General features: G+C 16.7%; 2 protein-coding genes and 2 pseudogenes across 2 annotated transcripts, besides 2 other annotated features; 3 read left to right on the forward strand and 1 right to left on the reverse strand.

Annotated features, from left to right (window-relative positions):
* The first annotated feature begins 3,013 nt into the window (after positions 1-3,013).
* On the forward strand, positions 3,014-3,867 carry PF3D7_1253600 (annotated as a pseudogene).
* Positions 3,014-3,867: a sequence feature (rifin, pseudogene).
* Positions 3,868-4,736: 869 nt separating this feature from the next.
* Positions 4,737-6,024, reverse strand: PF3D7_1253700 (rifin; the record flags this gene model as incomplete). Its single annotated transcript, XM_001350883.1, has 2 exons — positions 4,737-5,786; positions 5,947-6,024. The coding sequence occupies 2 exons, from the start codon at positions 6,022-6,024 to the stop codon at positions 4,737-4,739; spliced, it is 1,128 nt and encodes a 375-aa protein (XP_001350919.1).
* A 4,386-nt stretch (positions 6,025-10,410) lies between these two features.
* PF3D7_1253800 (Plasmodium exported protein (PHISTa), unknown function) lies at positions 10,411-11,376 on the forward strand (the record flags this gene model as incomplete). The annotated part of the gene is made up of 2 exons (XM_001350884.1): positions 10,411-10,542; positions 10,654-11,376. 2 exons carry the CDS (start codon positions 10,411-10,413, stop codon positions 11,374-11,376), a joined length of 855 nt encoding a protein of 284 aa, XP_001350920.1.
* A 1,803-nt stretch (positions 11,377-13,179) lies between these two features.
* Positions 13,180-14,100, forward strand: PF3D7_1253900 (annotated as a pseudogene).
* Positions 13,180-14,100: a sequence feature (Plasmodium exported protein (PHISTa), unknown function, pseudogene).
* Positions 14,101-14,528: the final 428 nt, after the last annotated feature.

The raw sequence follows: 14,528 nt of genomic DNA on the forward strand, positions 1-14,528 counted from the left end.
TTAATTTATAATACATGGATTTCTATATATAATAGATAAAATATAATAATTATGTGCATATTTTTGTTTTATTTATTTTAAAAATAATTTATATATGTGATAGATTTATAAATTGTGTGCATGAAAACCAAAAAAAATTATAATAAAGTGAATAATGTACATTTTATTTATTATATTATTATAGCATATAATTGAAATATATTTTTTTAATTTAGTTTGAAAAAATATATTATATTTAAGATAATTTTGTTTCGTCATATATGCAAAATGTTTTATAATTCTATATAATACTTATATTATAAACAAAATGGAATTAATTTTTTTTTTTTTTTTTTTTTTTGGTCTTATAATTAATTCTTTTTGAAACATTAGTTAAATATGCAAAGGTTATAAAAATATTCTTTAATGATTTCTTTATAATATTTGTGTATCCATTTATATATTTATATAAATTATATAAAAATAAAATATGCCAGTTTAATTTTTTTTTAAAGATGTATTTATTGTCTTATTAATAAATTTTTTTTAATATCAATTTTGATTAAACATATTGATGTTCTATATAATATATATATACATATATATATTTATATGATTTGTCGATAATGTCGATGAAGAATATTGAAATTAAAAATATCAAAATAAGAAAATATTGATGGTATTATTAATTCATAAAATGAAATACGCCGCTGTTTTTTCTTTTAATATAATTATAGAAAAAGGTGTTTTCTAAAATCATAACCACATTTTATGTAACAGTATTTATCATATTGTCGTTACATTTTATATTTATGTATGTGTTCGCTTCTCGTTTATTTTTTTTTTTTTACTCATATTTAGCATTATAATTATAGAAAATACAAAGTTTTCATGAAATATTATTAATATACTTAAAGGCTATTTATTACATATAAAATAAAAATGTATTCTATTTTAATTTTCTTTTACTACGTGTAATGTTGCATTAATTATTAATATATACATGGTAGTAATAATTTAGTATAACGTATTTTATAAAAAAAGGACATTTTTAATTTTACATTTACAACACATAATTATACAATTTATATATGGTGAATTATGAAATATTATATATATATATATATATATATATATATATATACACTACTCTATTATTTGATACATTTTATATATTATTAGCAACTTGTAATGTATAAATTATCAATGGAATGTTTATATACATATATGTGTTACATATGTATAGAGAATTATACTGTATAGTATTTAATTATATGTATAGTATCATATATTTTAATTTCTATTATAATTATATATTACAATAATTTAATTAATCATATGGATACTCAATATTCCTATTATATGAGTTCTATAATATATAATACATATTTATTATAATATAATAATTTAATAAAATATATAATATAACATATTTTTTTTTTATTATTAGTTTCTTTTTTTCCCCATACGTATTATTATAAAAATGATATTTGCATATTTTATGTGTATTTTGTTAATAAAAATATGTTATATATAGGAAGTTGTAATTATTTAAAAAAATAAAAAGAAGAAAATAAAAATTGGAGAGGATATCATATACATCTAATTTTATTGTATATATATATATATTAATCATTTAGTAGAATAAATAAATGTGTTATTATTATAAATTACATAACATTAAATATACTAAAATATAATTATTACAGACGGTAATTTTAGGTTAAAATTTACACCATATAGATATATAATTAACATATTAGAAATGGTAAATATAATATATTTATTATTTTATTGTATATTAAAATAAAAGTAATAATACAAAGCGTTTTTATTTATTAATATAATATATTTTATAATATAAATTATTACACAATACTTTAAATTATAATAAATCTTTGTAGACATGGACTTTGTTTTTTTTTTTCTTCTGTTTTAATGATTGTATTATATAATATAATAAATAAATAATAAATTTAAAAACTTGTTTTAAATCAATATATTAAAAATTTTATATTAGAATAAAGGTAGATATATAAGAGAGAATTTTTTAATAAAAAATCATTATTAGCAACATAATATAAAGAACGCAAAAAAAAATAAAAGAAAATAAACAAAAGAAAGAATTAGAATAAATATAAGAATTAGAAATAAATTTTGTATTTATAAATTAACAGTTATTAAAAAGAACATACTTTTAGTTTAATATTTAATATTACATATTAATATATATAAGGCTTCATCATATTTATTATACTGTTGTGATGACTTGATAATATATGTTATTATATATATTTTATACAGATGTGGTAATATGTTATAATATATTTTATAGGAACCTTGGGGAACTATTTTGATACACATTTTTGCATTGGTTAAAATAAGAAAATATAGATAGTTCTTAATATATTATAATATGTTATATATATATATGTAAGAAAAAGTAAAAATATTATTATCTTAGAATTTTTTGAAAACATATTGTATGGAGAATATAAATATAAAAAATGTATTATATTTTATTTTGAGATTTTATATTTATTCCTTTTTTTCCTTTTTTTTTATTTTTTGTATACATTTTTGTTTTTTTCCATTCTGTTGTATGTTAATTGGAATTACTCTACATATAAAAAAGAAATAATAATAAAGAACTATGTTTGTATCGTGGAATGTTATTTTTATTATATTATCTTGTATTTTAACATTTTTTTTTGTTTTGTTTGTAAAAATATCATAATATTAAAACTAATATTATAGTTTTATTTTCTTATAATATTGCGACACGAAGTATTTCATATAAACAAAAATAAATCCAAGAACGTTAAAATGTCATTATAATTTTTTTTTATTGATTAAATTATTGTTATTATTGTTATTGTCACCATTATGATTATCATGCATATGTAATTTATAAATATTATTAATATGTCATACATATATATATATATATATATATATATATATATATATATATATAATAATATTTGTATTAATTCTTTTTTTTTTAGAGACTATTTCAAAGTAACAGTTACATGTCACAACATCTAGAACATTAAGTGAATTTGATAAATATACAAATAATTATGATAATGATACTGATATGAAAGAAATAATGAAAAGATATAATGAACGAACAACAATATGATTGAAAGAATATGATGAACGAAAAAAGGAAAAGGAAAAAAAGTATAAAGAAAAATGTGATAAAGATATAAAAGAAATCATTTTAAAAGACAAAATACAAAAACAACTAACAAAACAATTATCAGCATTAGAAAAAGTAACTCATACGGACGCTTTATTTAAAGGTAGAAATTAAAAAATGCTGTAGTAAATCTAAGAAAACATTAGGTCATACCTTATCATAATGGAATATTTTAGCTAATATTGATATGTGTGAATGTATATCTTTTTTTCTACTGAAGGCAAAATTCATGGTAATATAAAAACTATGAAAGATGATCTTATAAATATTGGTTATATAGGTCCTATTAATTTTGGTTATCTTGGTAATAAAGATGGAAAATATTATATTGAAATGGCTCACTTATTTAGTTCCATTATGAGTTCTTGTAATGCGTTATTTCAAAAATATATAGATAACGATGTTACATTTAATGGTAGCAGTTTTAAAAAACAAGGTAGTTTTTTTTTTTTTTTTCTATTTACGCTTTATGGGAGATTCTTGAACATATTGTAATGCCTGCTGTAGATATGTTTTTTTTTAAAAGTAGTGATAATGAAATTACAAGTGTACAAGGGGTTAATAATGGAGATGTATGTAAACATGTAACCCGTGTTCATGTAACTCATGAGAATGCATGTGCAGATCTTAATTATATTACAATATTTTATAATTCATTTATTGCTATATATGATATGGAATAAATTATATTAATTCTTCATTACATTTTAAAATATTATAGAAATTTAATGTTGGACAAAAAAATGAAATATAAAAATTATTAAAAGAATAGATATGTAGTCATATCAAAGTAAATTTTCATGCACCATATATATATATATATATATATATATATATAATACTTAATGAATCCTTATATACACACATTATTATATTATATACTTATCAACATAAAAAAATTTATATTTCCAAATTTTTTTTTGTTGATAGTTAGTAATTAGTAATAATTATATATTTATATTATATTTGTATTGATATCAATGTTACAATTAATAAATATGACATTTTTATATTGAGTAAAAGTAAAAATAAAATAATAATTAATAAATATAATATTTCAAGGTATAAATTATGTTAATGTGAAACATATTAATAAATATATTATAAAAATAACGAGATATGAATAAGAGGGATTAATTTGAACAAATAAAATTATATTTATTTATGTTCATTTATCTTGTAAAAATATAACTACAATTTGAAAGTAAATCAATATAAGAATAGGATTATAATACATTTATTCTATTATATATTCAATTGTATAGTATTTAAGAGAGCGAATTTAATAAATATATATTATATTGATATTACAAAGAATATATTATAATTATATATATATATATATATATATATATATAATTATTTTTAAAAAAGAAATTAAAAATTATAGTTTTTAATAAGAAAAAAATAAAATTGTATTTAAAAAACAACGAAAATGTATAAATAGTTAAATAACAAATATATATATATATATATATATATATATAATAAATATAATTGTATATATTTATAATTCGTTCTATTATATACGTAAAATAATCCATATGTTAAACTATCTATAAACATCAACATAGTAAAACATATCTATTCCTTTAATAATTTTATATATTGTAGTTTTTTCTTCATTTTCTTTTTTTTTTCGATAATGTAATATTAAATAAGTAATTAAAAGAATTATAGCTATAAGTACTATTGTTGTAAATGCAATTCCTGCAGAGTTAGTAAAAAAGAAATTACTAATTGTTCCCAAAGACCATGTATTTGCCTCGGCATTTTGTGAAGCGAGAGCACCTGCTTTAGCACCCTCTTCTGCAGCTTTCGTAGCAATGTTTGCTACTTGCTGTTGTAAATATTGTGCATCAAAAATATAAGAATCTGTACTACAAAGAATCGTCATCACGTCATTTATACGAGGTTCAGCTGCAAAACAAGTACTTTGAAGTGTTTCATGAATAGTCTTACTAAGTTCCATTATATTACCAACAGTTTTTGGAGTAATCAAATTTACAAGTTTATGACCAATTAACACATGTAAGTTACTCATATCTGACAATTGTTGAATGAATGTCTGAATACCAGCTTCTACAGAAACTTTTTTAGCAGCAAGAATACCAGCTTGTTTTGCAGCAGCATCTGTTAATAAATATGTAACAATTGTGCTGAAAAATCCAACAGTTGGTGTGATACCACCACCTAATAGACCTCCGCATTTCAAACAAGTTTTTTCAACTTTGTCGGATAAAGACTTTTCACACGTACATTTTGGTAAATAATTGGCACCTATATCCGTTTGTAATGCCGATGAAAACTTTTCTTTTAATTGTTTTTCTATTTTATCATTTAGAATAATTTTTCGTATATCTTTATCACATTGTTCTTTGCATTCTTTACGTTTTTTGATCATATGTTCATTGTATTCGAGTAAACGTTGTGTGGTATGTTCGTCAAATTGTTGCATTACTTTTTTCACCTCGGGGTCATTATCATAATTGGTAGCTGCATACGTATCACATTCGCATAATAACCTACTTGATGTAATTGTATTTTCTAGTTTTGTATATGTTAAAGTATATGGTCTATAATCGTTAGTTTTTTTATCTACCTATAAAGAATATAAAACGTATTTGTATATTATACATATCTGTAATTTATTATATATATATATTGTTTTTCTATAATTATTTACATTGTGTATTTACATAAATAATAAAACGTTACATATATATTTATTATTATTAAAATAATAATTTTTTCGTGCATACATGATGTAATGTTACTAATATATTTAATGGAAGAGAAAACAATAATAATACTTTAAAATAAACGTGTTTCATTTTCATTGTGATATATATGTATTATTTTATTATTATATATATATAACAAATATGTTTAAATTATAAGTTTTATTTTATATATTTTATATAAAAGTTAAGTAATGCATACTTTTATTATAATATTATGATATAATACATTTATATATCCCTTATATTAATAGTATTGTTTATTGGAATATGAATATTTGTTCCCTTACCAAAAAAAATAAAAAAATTAATACTAAATTAAAAAAAAAATTAATAAAATAATATAATAATAAAAGATTTTGCATTTTTTATGATTTAATTTTTATTTTTTGTTAATTTATAATAAAATTTGAATTTTATATCACATCATAAATTATAATGATTATTGTATTTTTTTTTATTATTTTTTTATATTTTTCATTAACAGTTTACAATATAGTAACAATACAACGTTTTTTGTTGTAAATTAAATACAGAAAGTGTAAAACTATATATTTTAAAATTGTAGATCACATATAGGATACAGTGGTATAGCACATATATATATTTATATGAAAAATACATATATGAAATATATATTCCAACAGAAACCTTGTATTATTACAATTTTATATAACAAAATATAAGTAAACGCTCTACAACATAATATATCATATGAAAAAGAACTTTAAAAATATATCAAATATATATTTTAATAAATTAATTTTGTTATTGTTATTTTTTTGATGTTTTATTTTATTCCTAAAATTGTTGTAATAGCTTTCTCTCTAATTTATCTAATTGGTTACTAAGATTAATATTATTCTTATTTTTTAAAAAATATTTGAAAGAGTCTTATAATATTTATTTATTATTAAAGTGTTAAATCATATAACTATTACAAAATGTATTAATATTGATTATTAAAAAATACTTTAAGAAAAAAAAAATTTAAATATAATAAAATAATATATATAGTAAATTTTTGTGTAGTGCTGTATGTTATAGAAATATAGTATATTGATAAATTAAAAATTGTACTATTATAATAATATATATTATATTAAATATTAAAATTATTGATATATTGTTTGACATTTTATTTATACATGAATTGTATAATTATTACTTTTAAAGATATAATTAAAACTATAGTTTTTAATAATTATATTAAGTATTATTAATATTATTATTATTATTATATATATTATAGGCAACAGGACATTATATGGAGTAATTAATATTAAGAATAATATAATTCAATATTATTTGTAATGAATAATTATAAAAGAAAAAGCTAATTGTTATATAAAATATTTTCAATAACGTATAAGTAAAATAGAATAAGGAAAAAGTTAATGAGGAAAAAATATAATTATATACAACATAACTAGAATATAAAAACTTATTTTAAATAAAATATTATTGTTACTTTGGAGACATTCTTTATGTACCATTATGTGAAATATTTAAGGGATCGATATATTTCATAAATTATTAGTTACATGAATAGTATTAAACGTGAATTTTGAATTTTCAACTTGGAAATGGTCGATATATATATATATATATATATATGTATTTATATGTTTGATAGATAATTATAATTTAATATTAAGAATAATAAAACAAATGTTTTATTTTTATTATACAAAAATATATTTAGTCTTTTTTACGATATATATGTTTTTTCTATTTCTTTCAATTTACAAAATATCTTATATATTTATTAATATATATATATATATAGTTGTTATTCTTATTATACAACGAGTAATAAGGAAATAAAATAAAATAATATAAAAATTATAGAAATGTATTATTGTATCATTGAATATACTGCTAAAATGAACAAATGTTCGTATTACATTATAGAAAAAAGAAAGGAAAAAAAAGAAAATATTAAGACCAAAAGACAGAAACAGAATAAATAAAATTAAAAACTTATTATATGTTATATATTAGTGTTTTTTATAAATATAATAAATGAACAAAAAAACATATACTATATTATAAATTTTATATATTTTATTCATTTTTATTGTTATATGAAAGAAACTATATATGGATCATTGTCAAAAGAAATAAAATATAAATAAATTTAAAGATATAAGCAATATATTATTTAATTTGTTAAATTATGACAGGTGAAATATTGTGTATGAAATTAGTTATTATATATTATAATAAAATAAATTTATTAATACTTTATAGTGTCTATGAATATGTTAAGAAAATGAATAAATGAAAAAATAATTAATACATTAATCATATTACAAAACGAAGCATAAAAAAAATATTAACAATGTACAAATGATTTTATTAATATATATATGTTGAATTACACATTGAATTAAAAAATTGTATTCTGAACTCTTTCTATGTTAAATTATATTAATATAATTTCAATATGTTTTAATCGTGATAAATCGTTTATAATAATGTTAAGTGAATGTATGTTTTCATGTTGTTTATAATTTTGTAGTAACCTAGTTTGTTTTGGTACTATATGTCTATGATATTTAATTTATTTTGAAACAGCATAGGAAGGTATTATAAACTAATATGAAGAAATAATCATATGTATCACTTAAAAATGTGTGAATATATTATACAATTCTTTGTTAAAAATATGTTTTTATTTTCATATTATATATACTTTTTTTTTATAATTACCTAGTAAAGGTTTCCTTATTTAATTATAAATTTGTTGAACAAATTGCACAACTTATTTCGATATGTGTACTTAATATATATATTTATTTATTTATTTTATGATTCTATATGAGAATACCATTTTGTATAAATATGTTTAATATTTATCTTAAATCACTTTATATTAATTGGTGTATGTTATTTATTTATTTTTTTTTTTACATACAAGAAGCTTATTGTATGATAAATATAATATATGTCATATATATATGTGTATTATATTTATTATATATATAAAATATTACATTAAAATATAGATATATAACTATTTGAGTGATTTATTATGATTATCATAATTATATTATTTACAAGACAGATATTATATATAATCATTACAGGAAAATTTTTTAATAAGTATAATATTTTTTTTTTTTTTATGTTAATATAACAAATATTTAAACATACCTATGTTTAATTCATTATATATATATATATATATATATATATATTAAAATTATATTTGTATTTAATTATAATATTCTTTTGTGTATGTTTATTAGTACTTCTCTATTATCTTGTTATTATGTTTTCCTTGATCTTATTTCATTGAATATATATATGATTTATACCATTTTGTTACATATAATATATTGTTTTTTTTTGGTATGTTAAAAAAGAAAAAAATTTTATTTTTGTTATAAATATAAGTTTTATTGTACATTATATAGCATATTTAAGGAATAAAAAAAATATATAAAATGTATTTACTTAATATATATTTAATTATAATATAAAATTTTAAATTTTGATAATTTTTTTTTTCTTATATGTAATAAATTATTTTTTGTAATATTTCTTTTATCAATAAAAGAAAAATATGTTTTTTTTTCTTTTTCTTGTATTTTAAATGCTGACATAATTTTAATGTTATTTTTATGAAAATACCTTTTTTTTATATATATAAAATAAATAATTACAATTATATATATATTTATATTTAAAAATATATATACTTCAAAATTTTATGTTAAATGAAAAAATATGTACGTATAATAAGAAATATATAAAATATAAAAGAACGAAAAGAAAATGAAATTGATATACTTAATATAATAATAATGATTTAATGAATTTCTTGATTATAATAGTAGAAAATGAAGATTCATATATTAATAGATTTTTTCAGATTCAAAAATGTTAATATACGGTTTCATTGAAATATATCATGCATATTTTAAAAATACTTAATATAATTATATATATATAATATATAGGTTATATTAAAAATATACACGTAAATATTATTTTTGTAGGTTTGTCATATGTATTAATTATAAATAATGAATTTTGTATTACTGCATAAAATAATTTGAGGTTTTATAAAAAAAAAAAAAAATAATAAATAAATAAAAATAAAAAAAATAAAAGAAAATAAAAAAACAAAAGAAACAAAATTAATTTAATTAATGATATTTATTAAAGAATTGGTTTATGAGTTATAGATAATATTCTTTATCCGTAATTTGTATTTGTGTTTATATATAATTATATATATATTATTATATTCTTTTTTATTTAATTTATTATTTTGTTCATTTATTTACTTTTTATATTTAATTAAATTATAAAATAAATAAATAAATAAATAATTATATATATATAATAGCTGATTTATAAATTAAATTATTTTTATTTTTTAATACATTTATAAATATATAGATATTATTATTTGTCATAATTTCATTCTTTATATATTAATCAAAAAAAAAAAATAATAACGTTTTTTATAAGATGAATAAAAAAAATTATAGCATTTTTTTTTCGTATGTTAATGAGACCCAAAAAGGAATACTACATTATATCTCATTTAAATTTCTTTGCTTATGTTTATATATGATCGGTTTTTATTATGTTTTTCTAAATGTAAGTTGATGATATAAATTTTTTTTTTATAAATTAATTTACTATAAAATATGTATTATGTTATATATATATATATATATGTTATTTAATTTTTTTTTTTTTTTTGTATAGAATTCTTCAGAAAATAGTAGCTCAGAAATTGTTAAAAATTGTAATATATATAAAAGAAATTTAGTTCAGGTAGAAAAAAATAATAAGGGTTCAAAAGTAAAAGAAAGCTTAAAACTTAAAAAAGAAGATAGTGATAAATCAATAGACAACGTAAATGACATAAAATATAACGAACAAAAGATACAAGAAAATATATATACAATTAATAATGATATTGAGAATACTAATGTAAAAAATGAGCGTAATATTTTTATTAGTAGTATAAATAATAATGATATGTCAAAGAATTTAACGGAAAAGGAATTATATGAGGTTTTAAATTCTTTAGAGGAATGTCCATCAAATGAAGATCTTAGAAAAATATGGACAAACACACTTACTGTAGCAAAAGGAGGATTTGATGATATACAAAAAGAATTGAAGGAATTAATACAAGAATATTTAGATAATGATATTTATCCTATCTTTCGTTGTATTAAAGGAAAATTTGGATATGGAAGTATATGGGAAGAAAATATTTTTAGATTTTATAGAACTGTAGCAAATGAAGAAGTACAATACAGTAACGATTTTTATAGGTTAATTAATGATGAACATACACTTGAAGATATATTAAAATTTATTTATTCATTCTTAGAACATTTCAAGACATTAAAAAAGGAATTACAAGAAGAACACCAAAAGCAACTCTTACAAAAAATTGAACAAAAAGTAAATAAGTGAAAATTAATTATTACAAAAATGAAAAGACATATTTTTTTAATTATATAAAAAATATTAAAAGAATATGTTTTATAAATCTATTGAATTGTATAAAAATAAATATTTATTATATATATATATATATATATATATATATATGTAAAATTATATTTTTTTTTTGAAGAATAAACAAAAATATATGCATATATATTATTTATTTCTTCATGTATATGCTCAAATATAATTTATTTATTATATATATATATATTAGTTTTAAGAAATAATTATTATATTAATCATATAAATGCAAGTGTATATATTTTTCTTAAATATATATGAATATCAATTTTGCATACATTTATATATATATATATATATTTTCTTGTGTGTGTGTGTTGAAAAAAGAATTTTAATTTTGTTTTAAATATAAAATTTATTGTATATTATATATCATATTTAAAGAATAATAAAATACATATAATATATATATAATTTGCAGGTAACCTATATTATATATTCAGTTTTACAATACAATTTTATCTATTTTTTAAGCGTTTTTACTTTAAATAATTTATTATCTTTTGTAATATTTCTTTTATCAATAAAAATATATATATATATATATATATATATATATATATATATATATTTTTAATATATTTAAAATTGACACACATTTAATGACATTTTAATAACAATAAGTGTTTTTCAGAATATATAAAATTAATATTTAATACTTTATATATTATATTTTAATATTTATTTAAAAATATTTAAACTGTACTATTTTATGTTAAATGAAAATATGTACTTGTAGAAAAAAAAAAAATACAAAATAAAAAAAAAAAAAAATAAGAAATTAATATATTTAATCTAACATTAATATTTTAAAAAATTTCTCATATTCAAAAATGTTAATATAAGATTTGATTGAAATACATTAGCATTTTAAAACTATTAAATAAATATATAAATATAAATATATATATATTATATTTAAGTGATTAATAATATATGTACTATAAAATAGAGTATTAAAAAATTAAAAAATGGAAACTAAAAGAAAATATAATATAGTTATAAATACTAAAATGTAGTTCTTGAGTTATTATTTAATTATGTTGTATAATTATTAAATATCTAAATAATTTTTATAATATATATTTGTATATATTATGTAAGAGATATTTTGACATTTTTTATTTTTTTTTTAATACATTTAATTTAATTTATATAAATTATATATTTTATGGAGTTGGGGTGAAATGATATATTTATTTGTAATAGAAATATAAAAATTGTGTATTTTTTTATTTTTATTTAATATATTATACAGAATGTTGTAAAATTAGATAATAAATATATATTTTTATAATTAATATAATCTGTTTCATTTTAATTATGATACACATATATATGTATATGTATTATAATTCAGATTATTATTATTTTTTTTAATTTAATTAAATTATTATATAAAAATGTCATGAATTTCAAAATAAGTGTTATTTTGTATGTTAGTATTATGAAGAGTGTTATAATATTTACAAAACCAATATATTTATAATTATATTTTTAATTTTTTTAATAATATAAATATATTCATAATAATATATTTACATCAAGATAAAATATTGAAATAATAAATATATATATATATTTAAAATTCATTATTTATATATTTATATATTCTTTTGAAACATAATTAATACATTAAAAGAATAATGTAAGAAATATAAGTATAAAACAATTTACTTTTTTAATATATTTTAAAAATACATAATATTATTTTTTAAAATATAAAATAATAATAATAAGTATAACATGAAATGCCATTGTGTAGAATATTATTCTGGGCAAAACCACATTAAAAATACAACGAAAATTTGTTCTGATAAGAGAATATTTTCAAATTTGTTAACAATTTCTGGAATATTTTTAGTCTTAGTACTAAACGTAAGATAATAAATGTGAATATTTTTATAATATCAATTTATATATATATATAATTTTTATTGATCTTTTGGTATTATTTATTTTTTGTTTAGTGTATAATAATATGTGACAAAAGTGAAACAGAGAATGTAGAAATTTATGATATATATAGGAGAAATTTATCTGAAGTAAAATGCGTAGAACATTCAGGATTAAGGGGTAACAATGGAAAGGTTGAATTAAAAAATAATATAGCTTTCAGTTCAGAAGGTTATAATAGTAAAGATCATTTAAAATATAATGGTGTTAGTACTATGAAAAAATGTAATAATATAAATTATAATGATTTATCAAAACAATTCACGCTAGAAGAATTACATACTGTATTAGATAATTTAGAAGAACGTCCATCTAATGAAGATCTTTATAACATATGGAATCATGTTTTGGGTATAACTAAAGAAGGTTTTGAAGATAAAATATTTTTGGCTTTATATAGAAGATTATTTAAAAAAATATGAATATCAATGTTATCATGTTTGAGATACCGTTAATCCTATATGTGTAAATACTAAATACCATACATGCTATAATTCAATGCATGATATTGGTGTTGCACTATCATCTACAGATAGGGAAGATACTCTTAATTTTTATAATTTAGTTAAAGATGGAGCATCCATTGATGAAATAAAAAATTATATCTATTCATCTATAAAATATTATGATATATTAAAAAATGAATTATATAATGAACAAAGGGCAAGATTTACAGAAAGGATGAAAAATCCCAAAAGATTAGAGATTTGAAACCGAATTTACATGAATGTAAATTATGTTGTTTTATGGGAAAATTCATGTGTGTATAATTTTACTATATTAGATGAAATATTAATATAACCTATCTTTATTAAATTCTTTATTTAGCATATACAATAAAAGAAATATAATATATATTTATTATATTATAATATATAATTATTTGTGAGTATCCATCAACAATTTCAAAACACATTTTAAATAGTATCCATGCATCTATAGGTTATTCGTTTAACATATCGTTAAAAGTTTTTTTTTCTAAAATATAAATAATATATGGTATCACCAGATTCATAATATTATAATAATAATTTTATTTTTTATATTTACTTTGTTCTTTTTTCGTTCATGCTTCTTCATTTTTTTCTAATTATTGTTTTGTTTTTTTTTGTTTTTATTTATTTATTTTTTTGTACTAA

Source organism: Plasmodium falciparum, assembly GCF_000002765.6.
Source record: "Plasmodium falciparum 3D7 genome assembly, chromosome: 12".
NCBI lineage: Eukaryota > Apicomplexa > Aconoidasida > Haemosporida > Plasmodiidae > Plasmodium > Plasmodium falciparum.